At 36.6% G+C, this 19,553-nt stretch overlaps 1 protein-coding gene across 1 annotated transcript in view; it reads right to left on the reverse strand.

Annotated features, from left to right (window-relative positions):
• The window catches only part of LOC136029697 (maltase-glucoamylase-like), a 204,610-nt gene extending 185,715 nt beyond the window's left edge, over window positions 1–18,895 (reverse strand). The window contains exon 1 of the mRNA XM_065708202.1: window positions 18,656–18,895. Within this exon, the coding sequence (XP_065564274.1) occupies window positions 18,656–18,881 (226 nt within the window). The 5' untranslated portion in view covers window positions 18,882–18,895. The remainder of the gene's footprint in view (window positions 1–18,655) is intronic.
• Between the last annotated feature and the right edge of the window lie 658 nt (window positions 18,896–19,553).

Here is a 19,553-nt window from a genome sequence, read left to right on the forward strand (position 1 = left end):
TTTATTTAATTTCTGGACATTTTAAATTAATACATGTTTTGATCTTGGCTCTCCGCACATAAATAATTAAAACGAAATTTGCATATTTTTATTAATTGCAATTAATCGGAAGATTTTGAGAAAAAAGGAGCGAAGGAGGAGGCTAAAAAATTAGTTTTTTTTTTATTTAATTTATGAACGTTTTTGAATTAATGCCTGTTTGGTTTTGGCTCTCCGCACATAAATTATTAAAATGAAATTTTTATATTAATTCTTTTTTTGGCTAAATGGCTTTCTCTTAGTTTTGATCAGACGATTTTGAGAAATAAGGGGTGGAGAAGGAGGCCTAATTGCCGTCCAATTTTTTGATTACTTAAAAAGGCGAATAGAACTTTTGATTTTTTACGAACGTTTTCATTGGCAAAAAATATACGTAACTTACGAATTTAATTACATAACGAACTTCTATATTCGTATGTTTTTATTGCGTATATGAGGGGGTTCACCCCTCGTTAATACCTCGCTCTTTACACTAAAGTTTAAATTTTGTCCCAATTCCTTAAGAATGACCTCTGATTCACAAAGGCCGTAGAATAAATAGTTGAAATTACTAAAAATACTTTAGCGTAAAGAGTGAGGTATTACGAGGAGGTAAACCCCTTATATGCATAATATTTTTGTCCGGTTTAAGTTTTAATGCTGCTCCTTACTTTCAGTGGAAAGAACTTTCCATATTTATTTTTTCATTGTTTTTTTCAAATAATACTAGAAAATCCTGCGCCCCCTTAATTGAAATCTCTTCCCCCATGAGAATTTCCTCGATGAAAATATCCTCCCACGTAATCCCCCTTCAACTCTCCCCCCTAAACCAAAAAATCCCCCTGAAAACGTCTGTACACTTCCCAGCAACCATTACTATTTGCAAACACAGGTCAAAGTTTGTAGCTTGCAGCCCCTCCCACGGGGACTGCGGGGGAGTAAGTCGTCCCCTAAGACATAGTTATTAGGCTCTTTGACTATGATGGATAAGATGACTATCTCAGAATTTTGATTTGGTTAATTTTGGGAAAAATGAGCGTGGGAGGGCGCCCAGGTGCCCTCCAATTTTTTTGGTCACTTAAAAAGGGCACTATAACTTTTCATTTCGGTTAGAATGAGCCCTCTCGCGACATTCTAGGACCATTGAGTCGATACGATCACCTCTGTGAAAAAAGAAAAAAACAAACAAACAAAAGAACAAGGAAACAAATACACTTATCCGTGGTCTGTCTTCTGGCAAAAAATGCAAAATTCCACACTTTTGTAGATAGGAGCTTGAAACTTCTAGAATAAGGTTCTCTGATACGCTGAATTTGATGGTGTGATTTCCGTTAAGATTGTATGACTTTTAGGTGGTGTTTCCCCCTATTTTCTAAAATGAGGCAAAATTTTCTAGGATCGTAACTTTTGATGGGCTAGACTATCTTGATGAAACTTATATATTTAAAATAAGCATTAAAATGCGGTTCTTTTGATGCAATTATTGGTATCAAAATTCTATTTTTTTAAGTTTCGGTTACTATTGAGCCGGGTCGCTCCTTACTACAGTTCGTTACCACTAACTGTTTGATTTGGATAAAATGAATCACAAAGGCCATAGAATAAAAAGTTGAAATTACTAAAAATACTTTAGCGCAAAGAGCAAGGTATTTAGAAGGACATGAATCCCACATATACGTAATAATTTCTGTTCATTTTAAGTTTTAATGCTGCTCCTTACACTAAGCTGAAAAAACTTTTCCATATTTATTATCGCACTTGGTATTAATCAAGTAAGATATAGCAATCGCCAATTCTGTCGGTCTGTCGGTCTGTCGGTCCCGGTTTTGCTACTTTAGGCACTTCCAGGTAAGCTAGGAAGATGAAATTTGGCAGGCGTATCAGGGACGGAACCAGCTTAAATTAGAAATAGTCGTTTTTCCAATTTGACCATCTGGAGTGGAGTGGGGCCGGTTAATTCGGAAAAAATAGAAAAATTGAAGTATTTTTAACTTTCGAACTGTTGATCAGATCTTAATGAAATTTGATGTTTGGAAGGATATCGTGTCTCGGAGCTGTTATTTTAAATCCCGACCGGATTTGGTGACATTGATCGGATCTCAATGAAATTTGATATTTAGAAGGATATGGTGTCTTAGAGCTCTTATTTTAAATTCTGACCGGATCCGGTGACATTGGGGGGGGGGGAGTTGGGAAGGGGAAACCTAAAACTTGGAAAAAACTTAGAGTGGAGGGATCGGGATGAAACTTGGTGGGAATATTAAGTACAAGACCTAGATACACGATTGACATAATCGGAACGGATCCGCTCTCTTTTGGGTAGTTGGGGGGGGGGGGTAATTCTGAAAAATTAGAAAAAATGAGGTAGTTTTAACTTACGAACGGGTGATCGGATCTCAATGAAATTTGATATTTAGAAGGATATCGTGTCTCAGAGCTCTTATTTTAAACCCGACTGGATATGGTAACATTAGGGGGGGGGGGGTGGTTGGGAGGGGGAAAGCTAAAACTTGGAAAACACTTAGAGTGGAGGGATCGGAATGAAACTTGGTGGGAAAAATAAACACAAGTCCTTGATACATGATCTACATAACCGGAATGGATCCGCTCTCTTTGGGGTAGTTGGGGGAGGGGTTAATTCTGAAAAATTAGAACAAATGAGGTATTTTTAACTTACGAACTGGTGATTGGATCTCAATGAAATTTGATATTTAGAAGGATATCGTGTCTCAAAGCTCTTATTTTAAATCCTGACCGGATATGGTGACATTGGAGGAAGTTTGAGGTGGGGAACTTAAAATCATGGAAAACACTTAGATTGGAGAGATCGGGATGAAACTTGGTGGAAAAATAAGAGCAGAATTCTTACATACGTGATTTACATAATTGGAACGGATCCGCTCTATTAGGGGGGGGGGGGCTAATTCTGAAAAATAAGAAAAAATGACGTATTTTTAACTTACGAAGGAGTGATCGGATCTTCATGAAACTTCATATTTAGAAGGACCTCGTAACTCAGATCTCTTGTTTTAAATCTCAACCGGATCGAGTGTAACTTGGGGGGGGGGCAGTTGGGGGGACCGGAAATCTTGGAAAATACTTAAAGCGGTGAGATCAGGATAAAACTGGATGGGAAGAATAGAAACCTGTCTAAGATACTTGACTGACATAACCAGACCGGATCTGCTCTCTTTGGTCGAATTGGGGGGGGGGGGGTAATTTTGAAAATTGAGGTATTTGTAACTTACGAAAGGGTGACCAGATCTTAATGAAATTTGATATTTAGAAGGATCTTGTGCTTTAAAGTTCTAATTTTAAATTCCTACCAGATCCTGTGACATTGGGGGGAGTTGGAGGGGGAAACCGGAATTCTTGGAAAACGTGAAAATTGGGGCATTTTTATCTCACGAATATCGGATCTTAATGAAATTTGATTTTTAGAAGGAATTCATGTCTGAGAGCTCTTATTTCAAATCCCAACCAGATCTTTTGACACTGGGGGGAGTTGGAGGGGGAAATCTTGGAAAAACACATGGAGTGGAGGAATCGGGATGAAGCTTGGTGGCTAGAATAAACAAATGTCCTTGATACGTGATTGACAGAATCGTACTGAATTCGCTCTCTTTGGGGGAGTTGGGGGGGGGGGGGTTCAGTGATTTGGCGAGTTTGGTGCTTCCGGACGTGCTAGGACGATTAAAATTGGTAGGCGTGTCAGGGAGCTGCACAATTTGACTTGATAAAATCGTTTTCCCAAATACGACCATCTGGGGCTAAAGGGAGAGGAAAAATTAGAAAAAATTAGGTATTGATAACTTACGAGTGGGTGATCGGATCTTAATGAATTTTGATATTTAGAAGGACATCGTGATTCAGAGCTCTTATTTTAAATCCTGACCAGCATTAAGCCTCTTATTTTCCTTTTTAAATCAATCTATTGGTTCATAGAAATTTTTTAGAGCTCATACCATATGATCTCTTGGCTCTTAGCTCTTCTCGCCTCGTCACAAGTGCCATATGAGCTCTTAGCTCTTGTTTTTTTATTGTTTTGGTATTGTTTTAAATAGTGCTAGAATATACTGCGCTCACTTCGTGGAAATTATCTTCTCCCAAGACAAATTCCTCCATGGAAAGATCCTCCCACATAACCTCTCCCCTCAACCCCCTCCCAACCAAAAAAAGTCCCCCCCTGAAAACGCCTGTACACTTCCCAATAACCGTTACTATACCTAAACACTGGTCAAATTTTGTAAATTGCAACCCTCCCCCTTGGAAAATGAGAGAGTAAGTCGTCCCTGAAGACATTGTTATTAGGTTTTTTGACTATGCCGAACAAAATGGCTATCGCAAAATTTTCATCCGTTGACTTTGGGACAAAATGAGCGTGGGAGGGGGCCTAGGTGCCCTCCAATTTTTTGGTCACTTGAAAAGGGCACTAGAACTTTTAATTTCCCTTAGAATGAGGCCTCTCGTGACAATCTAGCACCACTGGGTCGATGCGATCACCCCTGGGAAAAAAATAAAACAAATAAACACACACCCGTGATCGGTCCTCTGGCAAAAGATACGAAATTCCACATTTTTGTAGATAGGAGCTTGAAACTTCTACAGTACGGTTCCTTGATGCGCTGAACGCGATGATGTGATTTTCGTTAAGATTCTATGACTTTTGGGGGTGCTTCCCCCTATTTTCCAAAATTAGGTAAATTTTCTCAGGCTCGTACCTTTGATGGGTAAGAGTAAATTTGATTACACTTATATATTACAATCATCATAAAAATCTGATTCTTTTGAAGTATCTATTAGTATCAAAATTCCGTTTTTAAGAGTTTTGGTTACTATTGAGTCGGGTCGCTCCTTACTACAGTTCGTTACCACTAACTGTTTGACCTTAGCGTTATAATTGTACTCAACATGCCAGTTTAGGTGAAAGTTTAACACTATCATTAAAATATGAACTTATGTTGTTTTTTTTTATCTTTATTGTAAGGGTCAACTTACACATATATGATGACAATCTTATTACAAAATAAAACACGAATGAGGAAATCAAACTTACTCATTCAAGTAACATGAAAATTGACATCTGTTGTGTTTTATTCTATTTTCAGCTACAAATCTGTTTTAAAAGTGTGTAGAAATCCTTCGACAGGAATTATGGTGTAAACAGAAGCCATGTAACGGAATTTTTGTTCCAGGCACTTAAGTTGCAATTGTAGCCTTATACTTGTAATTGGTAACTCCAGAAATCCTGCTTTGGATTCCAAAACACCTGCTTTGGTATAAACGAAGGATAATTGGACTTCTATTTTTCAACATTCAATTTGAAATAAACATTCTCAGAAACCACTGGATGCTAATTCTTGTGCAAATCAGAAGATAATGTGATAATGGAAGCTACATTTTGCGTCTGGGTTTTCCCTTCTTTTGTTAGGGACCCATTTTGCAGTTTGAGTCCATTAGTTGTAATTAGTGACTTCAGATGCCTGCCAAAATACCAATTTTAATCGTAATTTATCACCAAATAAGATGTACGTACCTATTCCTTTTTTTTTTCAGGTTCCTTCTTTGATCACTTGAGATCATTCAGTGAGAGTTCCCAAACCAATCATGAGTTGAAAAAGGCCTAACATTTCTAAAATTATGAATTTCATGGGGAGGAGAAGTTGAATTAGTCCTCATGTCCCTGTTTTGGTATTTCAGTTATAAGGACTGAAAACTATACAGACCAGAGAATATTTCAATTTTTTCATTCAAAAACATAATCAAATAGCACTTGTGACGCATATACCAGAGCAGAATCTAGGGGGAACGGGAGAGGGCAAGCATCATGATTAGCACACCTGGGGGGACAAAAAAAAACATTCCAAAAAGGACTAGTTTAAATTTTAAAATTACCTAAATTGTACTATACAAGTGTTTTGTTAAGCATAATTACATGTTTTTAGTAGCCTCTGGCCATTCACTCCTGTTTTGCTTTAAAGGTATATTTGTGCATTTGGACGACAGAGCGGTTTGAATGGCGTGTGCGAGGTGTCGATGGTTCTCTGCTGCCCAGCTAGGTAGGTCTCCCTCTTAATAATGTTCAATATTTACAAGGGTAACTAATTCGCAAAAATGTAAGAGTTAAAGTTTTTTTTTTGTAGTGAAGACACAAAAAACGTATTTTTTAAGATCTATGGGCAGGGCCGTTTTTTTTTTTTTTATTCATAGTGACAGTACCCAAAGAATGATATTTTTCCATAATTTACCCCCAAATTTGTGCCCCTGCAAGTTTCCCCATATTCCCCTATAATTCGTCTGATTTAGGGGGTTTTCGACAAGCCGCCACTCCATTTAATAGATTCTAACATACGTTCCAAATGAGACATTGACGCTTTTATTTTGCTTAATATTGGATCAGTTGCCATAAAAATTATATTTACGTCATTGATCAGTAGTATCCCCTCAACAATTTTAAAATGACACATAGCCCCTACTCTATTCTTCTTTTAATGACGAAGAAATTGAACGATGATTCCCTCAGGGTAAGACGCAGGTGTACATTAGGTGATACGGAATGTTTTCTAAGAAACGCAGGTGATTGTTACGTAATAGGCTTTGCCTACTTTTAGTTCTTATGCATAATTTCTTTGATTCTTGAAAAAACCTACGAGACCCTCCAAATCAGGATTTCCTTGGATGATACGTCATAGGCTTTAGATGTTACCTAATAGAGAGTGTTTAAAAAAAACCGGAAGGGCCAGGGTTTATTTACTTGATGATTTCTTTGGTTGTTACGATTAAAAACCTTCAGACCCCTCCCCCCGCTAAATCATTATTTCTTTAGTTGTTACGTCATAGGATATGCTTGTTACCTAATAAAGAGAGTTTAAAACCTTCAGGGGGATCGGTCCAAATCACAATTTCTTTATTTGATGCGTCATAAGGTATGCTTGTTACCTAACAGAATGTTTAAAAAACTTTCAAGGGGGCCACTCAAAATCATATTTTCTATGGTTGCTATGTTTAAAAAATTTCAGGGGCCCGCCAAATCAGGATTTCCTTGATTGCTATGATTAAAATCCTGCGAGGGCCAGAGAAAAATCTCCAGATCTTCTTTACTCCATGATTTCCTTGGTAGTTATGTTTAAAAGCCTCCAGGGCTTGTTCATTTCATTATTTCTTTGGTTCTTATGATTAAAAACTTTCAGAGGGCCCTGTCAAATCAGGATTTTCTTTAAGAAACCAAACAAAGAAACCGAATCAGGATTTTCTTCAAGTAAGGGAACGTTCCTTACATCATCCCCGATGTATCCATGCTTTTCCGCCATTTCATCTCAGCAAACGACGAATTTTCGCCACCTTTTTCTATGTAGAGAACAGTAAGAGAGAGCATTGATATTCCTTTGAAAAAGGGCTTCCTAGTACCCCATTATTTCAAGGAAACAGAAGCGTCACGCACTATTTTTCTAAGAAGAGTAATTTTCTATTGTCTCTTCTAGGTGTATAAACAGGTACTATTACAAGGTTTCCCATCAGTCTTCTCTTAGATTTTGAACGTAACACTTCATTCTAAAAATGGATTCCCATAGCAATTTGAAAAAGGATTGGACCTATTCGTATATACTGTTAAGCCTCTATTTCTATATACCCCCTCCCCAACCCGAAAAAGAAGAAGGGCTTACCCAAATTTAACCTACTAATTTTTTAAACTAGATAAACACCTAAAAAACCCGTCCCTTTGCTATTATACGATTCTCACAATGATAGAATAATCTAATTTTCTCGCAAAATATACATTTTTCTCGTCTGCAATTTTGATATTTTTTCTGCTATTCTAGCAGAGGGTTAAACTTACTTCTGCCAACTATTTGCGCTTAAACCCTCTAATGATGGCTTCCATCAAACAGTTCGTGGTAACGGACTGTAATAAGGAGCGACTCGGCTCAATAGTAACCGAAACTCTAAAAAACGGAATTTTGATACCAGTAGTTACATCAAAAGAATTGGATTTTAATGCTGATTTTAAATATATAAGGTTCATCAAGTTTAGTCTTACCCATCAAAAGTTACGAGCCTGAGAAAATTTGCCCTATTTTAGGAAATAGGGGGAAACACTCCCTAAAAGTCATAGAATCTTAATGAAAATCACACCATCAGATTCAGTGTATCAGAGAACCCTACTGTACAAGTTCCAAGCTCCAAAACACAGAATTTTGTATTTTTTGCAAGAAGACAAATCACGGATGCGTGTTTATTTGTTTGTTTTTTTTTCTTTTTCCCAGGGGTGATCGTATCGACCCAGTTGTACTATAATTTTGCGAGATGGCTCATTCGAACAGAAATGAAAAGTTCTAGTGCCCTTTTTAAGTGACAAACGAAATTGGAGGGCACCTAGGCCCCCTCTCACGCTCATTTTTCTCAAAGTTGTCGTATCAAAATTCTGAGATAGCCATTTTATTCAACATAGTTGAAAAACCTTATAACTATGTCTTTGGGGACGACTTCCTCCCCTTGGGAGGGGCTGCAAGTTACAAAATTTTACCAGTGTTTGGATATAGTAATGGTTATTGGGAACTGTACAGACGTTTTCAGGGGGATTTTTGGGTTGGGAGGAGGGGTTGAGAAGAGGGGGTTATAAAATCCATGGAAAAATCCATGGAGGAATTTGTCATGGGGGAAAATATTTCCATAAAGGGGGCGCAGCATTTTCTAGCATTATTTAAAAAAAAAAGTTTTTTCAATATAAATTAAGGAGTAGGATTAAAACTTAAAACGAACAGAAAATATTACGCATATAAGGGGTTCACCTCCTCCTGATACCTCTCTCTTTTCGCTAAAGTATTTTTAGTAATTTCAAATATTTATTCTACGGCTTTGGTGCTTCAGGGGACAAAATTTAAGCTTTAGTGCAAAGAGCGAGGTATTGACGAGTGGGCGAATCCTCTCATATACATAATAAAAACATACGAACATAGAAGTTTGTTACGTATGCTAATTCGTAAGTAACGTATATCTTTTACTAATGAAAACGTTCGTAAAAACTAAAATTTCTAGTTTCCTTTTAAGTACCCAAAAAACTGGAGGGCAACTGGGCCTTCTCCCCCTCCTTTTTTCTCAAATTCAGTCGATCAAGACTATGGGAAAGCCATTTAGCCAAATAAATCAATATGCAAATTTCGCTTTAATTATTCATCTGTGGAGAGCCGAAATCAAAACATGGATTTACTAAAAAACTTTAAGAAATTAAATAAAAAAACCCAAGTTTTTGAACTGAAAGTAAGGAGCGACATTAAAACTTAAAACGAACAGAAACTACCCCGTATATGAAAGGGACTGTGCCCTCTTCAACGCCCTGCTCTTTACGCTAAAGTTTTTACTGTCTTAAAAAGTACAGTTGAGAGAAGGGGTCAAACTTCTGCGCAAAGGCATTGAAGAGGGTACAGCCTCTTTCATATACGGGTATTTTCTGTTCGTTTTAAGTTTTAATGTCGCTCCTTACTTTCAGTTAAAAAAAAACTTGTGTTTTTTTTATTTAATCATATAAAAGATTTAGTTTCTACCGGACAGCTGCTCTTGCAATAATTGCATAGGGAAGGCATTCCTTTGTCTAGAAAAATTGACCGACTTATGCTTAAACATAATCATTGATTTTACCGTAAAATAATATAATAAAAGCATGTTATCCTTACACTAAATTTTTGATTTTTGAGGGAGGGCGAGTTTCTTACATTCAAATTCTGACTATTCCAAACCTAAGCGGTCGACATAACCTATTTTTGATACTTAATTGGGAAAAAAGGAGCTCATATTTACCGTTACTATATTATAAAAAGATTAATATCCAGAATTTAATCGCGGAATAAAAATACGTACGATCAGGGATACTCATTAATCCAATATTTTCTGTTAAATACTCCATTTCCCCCTACATTCACTAGATAACTAATTTTCAATTAGCTAGATTATTTTATTCTATTTCTGGTTAGTGGAACTCATTGCTTTTCTTTGAAAGATTGCTTTTATCGTTGCGGGACGTGAAAATAATGGTTTCTAACATCGATATAGAGGAAGTGGGGTGCAGTGAGTTAAATTTAAGCGGGGACGTGTTGAAATTAGGTTCAAGTTATTCAGAAAAATAAAAAAAACTATTTTTTATTACAAGAATTTTGAAGATATGCTTGAGGGCATGAGTACCTATGCATGAACGCTGCTTAACGAAAATATCTACGCTGCCCTAGCAAGGCCATAATACGCCCCCTTTGGTACCCAAGCCCCATGCGAGTGAAGCCATTGGGCTATCTGTGCTCCCCCAGCCCCACAGCGAAGATGTTGAGTTTACTGCTCCCGACCAAGACGGAGCTGCCGATCTTAATGTAAGTGTAAATTTACCGATATTTCTCGAAAAACTTGTTGTTTTTTCTAACTAATGTATATTCACGTTCAGACAAACAAGAGAGAAATTACTAGGATGTAAAGGGGTCTTGTTCGCCACATCTGAGAGGGGGTTTGATTTTATTGCCCTATCCAAAAATAATCCATACTTTCCAAGCTTTGAAGAGCTAAAATGTAAGTTTTTCTGGGAACTATCAAAAACACTAATGCTGACCCCCACCTTTAAAAAGTAATGCAGTCCTTTTAGTTTACTATAGAAAGCTTTCCGATAGTTTTAACCCTTGGTCCTCCAGGAAATAGACTTTTTGCCATGCTTTTAGTTATTGGTAGTTTACTGAAAATCAGGTGTTTTTTTATATCCTGCTTCTAATGTTGAAAGCTTAAACTGTTGAAAGGAGGGGGATTTGAGGGGGGTTTTCCAATAGGTTTTTTCAAGAGAGCCTAGGCTTATGAACAACATTTTAGTAGCATTTTACTGTTGACTCTAAGAAGAGGGATATGAGGAACCCCTCCATCTTAAAAGAAATAGCTAAAATAACCCCTTTTCACCCTAATAAAAGAGCGAATAATCAATATCTTCCTGCTTTTAGAAATAATGTATTCTAATATTGAAAACTGGGCGTTCTAAGAAGGGGGTTTTGAGGGGGATTATCCAATACTTCTTTTATGACAGTGAAAAAGCACCATTTGTTTCAGATTATTAAAGGGAAAATAGCTGGGCTCTTGATACTGCTAAGAAAAATAAGTATAATAACACATTCTTTCTCAGTATAGTACGGAGGGGGGCTGGCTGATGTTGCTTGTCCTTAGATTAATACTCTTTTCACAATTTAAAACCATAATTGCTTCAAGGGGATAACCATTTTTTATTCTTTTTCCATGCTCCCGAAAATGATTAGGCCACTGACAGTCGACACAACCTCCCACTCAGTAGGTTTTTAAGAGTCTTTAGAACATTATAGTGCATGAAACATAAAAAGGGCACAATTTACTCGAATTTATGGGGCAATTTGTGTTCTCGCATTTATAACTAGTAGTGTTAGGGCTATGGGTGAGAAGGATCAAATTATATGGTAATTTGTGGTCATTAAATTCTTAATTAGTTGTGTCGTATCATTACATCTGAAGGGTCACTTTGGAGGCCCCATGTATGTTCTTTAAACCTTTACATAGTAGTGTTGCCTCAATACATTCTCAATACATCTGAAGGGTCACTTCGGAGGCCCACTGTATGGTCTTTATACCTTTACGTATCAGTGTTGTCTCAATACATCCAAAGAGTTACTTTAGGGCCATGTATAGTCATTACATCTATAGGTACCAGTGATATTCTTCCAGCTCTGAATTCTCCCTCTTAGGTATGAAAAACCGTCCCACTTTCTTTCAGACTAATATTATCTTTTAAGCCAAATACAAATTCTTTCACAGGATTAAATCGAGCGTTTTTCGGTGAGCTAATAAGGTTTAATTATTTTCTAGGTTCACATACTGACATTTCAACCGACGTTTCGTGATAATACACTAACTTTCCTTGAGAATAGTGAATGTGAGGAGGGTTTAAGTGCGGAGGTTATCCCTATAAGCATACCTTCCACCAATTTTTATTTAGACACTTATGTAAGTGATCTTAGCCACGACACTGAAATTTTAGATCTTAGTGCAAATGCCACCTAGCGAGGTTAAAAGGGTGTTAGAAAACAGTTGCACACTTCTCACAGTAATATGGGGGAAACCAGAACAAAGTGGTGCCGGCTCATTCCCTGTTTTACCTGATTTATACTAGGCTGATACAACTTTGCATAATATTCATGTTTCTAGAGATGAGTTTGTAAACACATTTAATGGTCTTACAGCTGGTAGTATCCATACGGATCCCATGGACATAGCACACTCCTATATAAACAATATTCGAGCACTTCTTGATAAACACATTCGGGAGGCAGGAAGCAGGGACACCTTTAAAGCATCTATTGTCCAAAAAATATTTCTTTAATTAAAGGACGGGTAATGTGTACTCATATTACCTACAAACAGACATGTGGACGCTTCACCCGGACTTGCATAATTTTAGAGTATTTTTTCAGATTGGGTGGGTAGTATTTTTAACAGGGTAGAAAATTATAATGAAAATGGGGGTACATCAGTAGTTTCATTTATTAAAAATTTTGATCTTAATGTCACAAAGTTGAAAACGAAGTTGGTTTTAACAGGTGGGAGGAAAATTTGAAAAAAGGCTATGCAGATTTAAGGGGGTTGTAGAAGCGTACAACGTTTCTCTTTTGATACGGGCTTAGAGTTCTTTCAGTATTCAGTTCTCGTCGCAGGGCATAATCCTCGTTTCAATGATGCTAGGAAGACACATTTGGACAATTTGGCAGTTAATGGGGGCGGGGAGGGGGCAGATTGTCTTAAAGTAGATTTTAACTGTTTAAAGGGGCAACACCCTGTAACATTTAAAGGGATAGACATTTTGAGACGACCAACGAGCATTTAAAGATTTCAGTTTCAGTGTTACAGTACTATACAAAGTATGAAGAGGGGAAACTTGAAGATAAAAAGGGTGTAGTAGATTCAGTAAGGGCTCTGTCCATTGAATTGGTGAAACACTGGGTATGGCTTCTTTACGAGCCGGCCAGTGAACCTGATTCAATTGGACATTTCTTACCTATTACTAATATTATTCGGGTTTTAAATGAGCGTAAAAACATTGGGAGGGATACTTTCTATTATTATCCGATTTGTCTATCTATATTTCGTATTGAATTCAAATTAAAATATCACTTGAGGCACTGTAAGCGTCATGGGTAACACTCTGTGGAAACAGTTTCGCGCGAAATGCCATCTTGCAGCTTAAGAATATTCAGACTCTGGTCTTGCAGAGCAACAAGCTGGCGTTAGATATCAAAGCAAAACTCATGGACGTGTGCGATTCATCAAACTCAAATCGGGGTAAAGAACGTGAAGCCATTTCAGTCTCTTTTGCCCAGAGGCAGAGAAACTCGAGTAAAAACAAGCAATTGGTAGAAGTATTTGAGGTGTTGGGTGGGGAAGATTGTGTAGGTGCAGCTCTGGTTACACTTAATAAAACTGCCAGTAAGTCAGTTTCACGGCTGCACAATACATATTATCGAATGACTCTATCACCAGAAGACAAGTTGGCAATCAAAAATAAAGATATGTGTCGGGTTTACAAAACAAATTGTTGAAGGTACTGGGGATATAGTAGAGCATGACCATGATCACCTAAGTAATCCAATTTTATCGGGATGAGTAAATTTGTGGGGGTCGGTATATAAATCATGTAATGTAAATGCTAGGAAACAATACTATCTATCACTTTATATATACAATCCAACTGTGTTCAGAGTCCTATAGTTTTGCCGAAATTTTTAAGTCAACTCATTTCAGTGAAAAAAAGTGATTATTTTAATCGTTTCTCCTCCTTAAACAACACTGTCCAGTAATCATGTAATGTAAATGCTAGGAAACAATACTATCTATCACTTTATATATACAATCCAACTGTGATTTGAAAACCAATTTACCAGCGTTTGCAAATTTGCAGAACGGTTACTTTGTAGATGGCACATTGGCAGATGGGTCTTTTTATATAATATCGTATCCAATTCATATGAGAAGCTGTTGCTCTTAAAACTCAAATTGCCAACAGTTGAAAATGATAATAAGTACTGGAATAAAAACCGTTGTTCAGAGTCCTATAGTTTTGCCGAAATTTTTAAGTCAACTCATTTCAGTGAAAAAAAAGTGATTATTTTAATCGTTTCTCTTCCTTAAACAACACTGTCCAGATGATTACATGTATGATTTTGTAACGTGTCAGGGCATATATTCGTATGAGTTCTACAAATTCAAATTGAGGCTACGTAAGCGAAAATTACCACCCATCGAAGCGTCTCATGAGTCACTTCACAATCGTCAATAAACCATTTTTAACTATGAATTTGCCAAAAAAGTTTGGGCAAAGGGAGGGTGTAAAAATTGGTTGGATTATTGTAAAATGTACCTGACAAGTGATTTACTGACGTTGTTGAATATTGTGTATAAAAACACGGATAAACTTTACGAGGAATTTAGGTTAGATTTGCGGCATAATTTTTCAACTTCTCATCTGGTGATGGATTTAATTCTTAAAGTCAGTGATGAAAAAGTAGGTGTGATCACCGAAGTGGATCAGCAATTGTTTCTAGATAAATCCATGCAGGGAGGGTATGTTTTCAACGGGGATCGTATATTGGGAACCGCTGCAACTGGACAACGCACCGGTGAGAAGTCAAATGCGCTTTACGATTATGACATCCTTACCTGTAAATATTGGACCATGATTAATTTTTTGCGACCAGGATTCCCCACTTGACTACTGGAATAAAACACGTCCTATTACGTAACAAGTAAGTAAACCCAGATTTGGCGGGGGGTCTGAAGGTTTCAAATCATGACAACCAAAGAAATCTTAAAGTAAACAATCCCCTGGCCCTTGTGGCTTTTTAAACACTCTCTATTAGGTAACACCCAAAGTCTATGAAATGAAATCCAAGGAAATCCTGATTTGGCGGCTCTCGTAGGTTTTTTTTTTAAGAATCAATGAAACTATTGTAAAAGAACCAAAAGTAAGCAAACTCTATCACGTAAAAATTACCTGCGTTTCTTAGAAAACATTCCCTATGACGTACCATGCACCTGCATCTTATCCTGAGGGAATTGCCGTTCAACTTCTTCGTCAATAAAGGAAGAAAGGAGTAATGGCTTAGTGTCATTTTAAAATTGTTGAGGAGATACTACTCTGATCCAAGTTGAAACAGTATAGAAATAAAACTTGTAAGCTTTAAGCTACAGAAATTAACATTAAGTGCCATGCAACGTTAGCTTAACCATAGTTATAACCACATATGGATTAGTTTACATTTAATGCCAATGAAAGACGCGAATAGCAGTTTTTCTAGAAGTTAAAAGGCTGCCGTAATCGGTGTACTGGCTGGTGTTAACTGACGGATAATAAGAATATACTATATATTAATGTAGCCTATTAATAAGGACCATTCATTTTTAGGCATTCATGTGAATAACGCGAATACCACTAATAAAGCTTAGACAGAACACCATTCTTTTTTTCTTATTTATCTAAGATTTGAAGAGATTCAGGTATACGCTTAATTTTCTCCGACTACTTTGTAAAAAAAGAAGAAGAAAAAAATTTAAATAAAGAAAAGAATAATAAGGAAAAGAGAGGCAATAAGAGTGCTAAGATGAGGTGGGTATGAATATAGACTCTATTGTCCATAATTTGTGTATAGGCTTCTAAAGATATAGATGACTTTAAAACTCGTGTTGCACCATTAATGGCGAGGCTGAACCTAACCCTTAAATATCTGCCTTGAACCAAAGATGTAAAGCTTAAGGCCAATTGGTGAATCAATAGAATTGAGAACATGAACTACAATGATGTTAGAAATAAAAGCTTGTACCCGTTTTGATAACCACCGGGGACTTAAGTGCCTACTAAAATTTTCTTGCACCTTTGAGATAAAAATAAAAATCAGATTTGCGGAAAGAAAAGCAACAAAATTGGTACTTTAGAGCAAATAAAGTTACAGCACTTCAAATGGTTTTTGTATCCTATTTCCTTCATGAAAGGAACATTGAACTTGTAAAAAAAGAAGAAAAATACATTTCTGGTTTTGATATATCTTATTGTACAGTCATTACATTGCAGTGTTTTATATTATAACTGTACTATGTTAAAAATATATTTCATAAATTTTACGCTTCCTATTCTATTAATTTAACCCAGTACCATTTAACTAGGCTTACGTCTTGACTTACTTATATTTGAGAGAGTAGAGTTATTTTAAACGAAAAACACTCTACAGCTTTCAAAAGTATTGGAAATAAATTGTGAGTTGATCAAACCAGCACTTTTGATTAATGGCATAAGTGTAATAAATAAATATCCTTATTTTTTCCAGGAAATACACTCAGCTTTCACTCTAAACAAAAATTGCAATATTTACAGTATTGACGATGTGACTGACGATGCAGCAAAAATGTACATTTGCCCCCTCCAAGAAAAAATATAGAAACCCATTCATTCCATTCAAACCCATTGTTAAAGTCATCTCTAGGGGTGATTCTTATAAATTTGGAGGAGGAGTGGAGGGGCTCAGCTACCAGGTCCATCGCATTACGATCCCCAAAGTCTATGCACGGTCCTGTTAATACCTACTTTGATTGAAACCAAACATCACGTGTAGTAAATACACTCATCAAAATTTGGTTTAAGGCAGTTATGTGGCCTATTCACAAGAGACTGGTTTGAAAACAACACAGGAATTCCTTAGCCACTTATAAACTGTCAGATGTCTCCCAAGAATGGCAGCTGAGCGCTCCTTATCACCTCTCTTTTGCATTACTTTTGGCTCATCAATCGTTGGTTGCCTCCTTTTCAGGGTTTCCACTATCCCCAAATTTTCAGGATTTCCCCTTTAATCTCTGTGACTACCCGAAAAAAATAGCTTGGACCTAGGGGCACCAAATTGCTTCGGCCTAGGAGCACCAAAGATTTAAATCCGCCCCAGGATGTGGGGTAAAAGAGTATCTTTGTTCTAGGGGTCTACTTTGCACACTGTTTTGCATTATGTAGACAAATCTGTGACCGAACCTAATTTTGGAAAGGTATAACCAGTCTTAAAATACCAACTTTGAGGGAAACCTAATACCATTTGAGGAATGTGCCCTTGTTATGTTTTTATTAGGGATAATGATTAGATCATTTAAGACAACTTTCTAGATCATCACTGAATATTTATGAGCAAAAAAAAACTTTTCAAGCCAACTATGTCTACAAATTTGTTGGTTAGCAAGTTTGGACCCAGATTCCTTCTTTGACCCAGATTCCTCCTTTTCCAAAATCCCCCATTGATTCTGTTCTCAACAAGATATAAATTGTCCTTAAACGCATACTTGATTGAAACAACCATGACTCGAAAGTACTACGCATTTCCAAAACGTTATGAAGTTTAGTGGTACAGTGGCTTGGGCCTTGAGACCTCACACTTGTATGAACCTAAATCTTTGTACAGTGTTTATTTCAAAGATGTACAACGTGTCCTTCTTTCTATTAAATCGTGTAAGAACCTAGAAAATCCTGAAATATCAACTTTGTTTGAAATATAGGTGTTACAAAAAATCTATAATTACAAAGTTGTAAGGAACGAGGTTCTAGCCCAGTGCCCTTTTTGAGCATTACAATTATCTGAACCTAAGTTTTCAACTGGTCCTAATCTCAACAAGATATGGATTTTTTTCGAATGGTTGCTTGATGGAAACAACCAAGGATCTTAGGACGCACGATCTGTCTAAAGTTAGATTTGGCGGGATAGAGAGAGTTGGGCATCAAAGATCCAACAATTAAGTGGACATAAGTTTAACAATCTTCCTTTCAACAAGGTATGACTTATCCTTCTTTCTACTAAAATTCACTTATGAAGCCTTCGTTTTAACAGGCCATTTATACTAGTTGCGACCCTCATCCCACCGATCCGTGTTGACACTTCAAAAAGCCATTATAGCTGAAAAGAAAATTGCAATCGAATCCTCTCTCAACTTCTTGCGACTGTTCATTCTTTGCGATGAGACCTAAAAACATAAATAAAGAATAATGCACGGGAGCCACATCACTTTTTGCTAAGTGAAATTTTCTGCGTTATCTATCGAGTTTTTTGTGTTTATTGTTTCTTTACACGTGTTATGTTAGGTTAGGTTGTTCTTAGGGTTATTGTTCACTTAAAACTAAAACTGTTTACCTTTTTTTCTGTTGGAGCTTAGGTTTATTCTTTAATTAAAACTAAAACTGTTTAGTTTTATTTATTTTTCCTTTCAGATCTCTTCCCTGATTCATGAATTTAAACAGAGATAAGGAAACTCCCTAAAAATAACAACTAATGTGCAAGACAACTAAAAATAACAAAATGGGTTTTGGTATTTAATCTTCTGTTTTGTCAGTCGATCCGACTATCCATCCCAAAATAGAGGCAAGCAACGTCTGCAAACAAAATTAAGGAACAACGCCAAAGAAGGACTTTCCTTACAAAGCTCTCCCTTTTGATTGTTTAGATTTAAATGCTCTCCCTTTAAAGCTCTCCCTTTAGATTTAAATGATACGATAGCTGCCTTTATGAAGCAACTGAGCAACGCCCGTTTTTTACGTTTTTATTTCATTGTTTATGAACCACATGCTGTACATTACCTAAAAGGCACGGTATTTTTTCCTCAGCTTTTGGATATTCTAACGGAGTAGTTGCTCCTGAAAGCAGAACAATTGGGACAACAATTGCAGCGATAACACAAGTCACTATGAATGCAAAAAAAGCTATTTTTTTCCACCCCCATTCGTTTTTCTCGACATTTTCACATTGTTCTATTTCAAAAACAGCTTTATCAGTTGGTCGATTTTCACTATCGTTCGGATCCATTTCGAAAGATAAAAAAGACTAAACGAAATCCTCATATATTTTCTGTGTATGTTTAGAAAATTCAAGATAAGGAAAATTAAACAGCAGATGTATATCATTTATGATATGATGATGTGTCAAGTGATAAACAATCATTTTTCCACAGAGAAACACTGTTTTTACTTGTAAAAATCTCGTTGCACGAAGACTTTTTTTTTTTTTTACTGGGTTAAAACTTCACGCAAAAGGTACGATCAAGTCGGATTGTTCTTTCTACTGGCTTCATGTTTAATACACTGTCCTTTGTGATATACGCTTAATGAATAATGTGATTGGCTGGAAGAAATGCTCCACAAATTAATAGCTAATGAAATTAAAACCCATTTTTCAACACGGAATCATAAGACAATAATCTTTCTTCGATAATTTTTACTTTACGATGAGTCCGTGATAAACATGTGCACGAAGCTCAGGACAGACGTTCTTTCATACCGCATATGTTTTGCATTTATTTTTGTCAGGTTCACTATCCCCAAAACAATCCTTGGGAGTCATTTAGGGATAGAATATGCGGGATTGATGTCACCGTGTTTATTAGTATCTATACATTTGTTTTCCAAAATCCATACTCATGTTCAGCATTCTTTACTCCGGACAAATTAAACCAAACTTAACCAACAGTTAAAACATGGA

This window comes from Artemia franciscana, chromosome 1 (genome assembly GCF_032884065.1).
Source record: "Artemia franciscana chromosome 1, ASM3288406v1, whole genome shotgun sequence".
Classification (NCBI taxonomy): Eukaryota; Metazoa; Arthropoda; class Branchiopoda; order Anostraca; family Artemiidae; genus Artemia; species Artemia franciscana.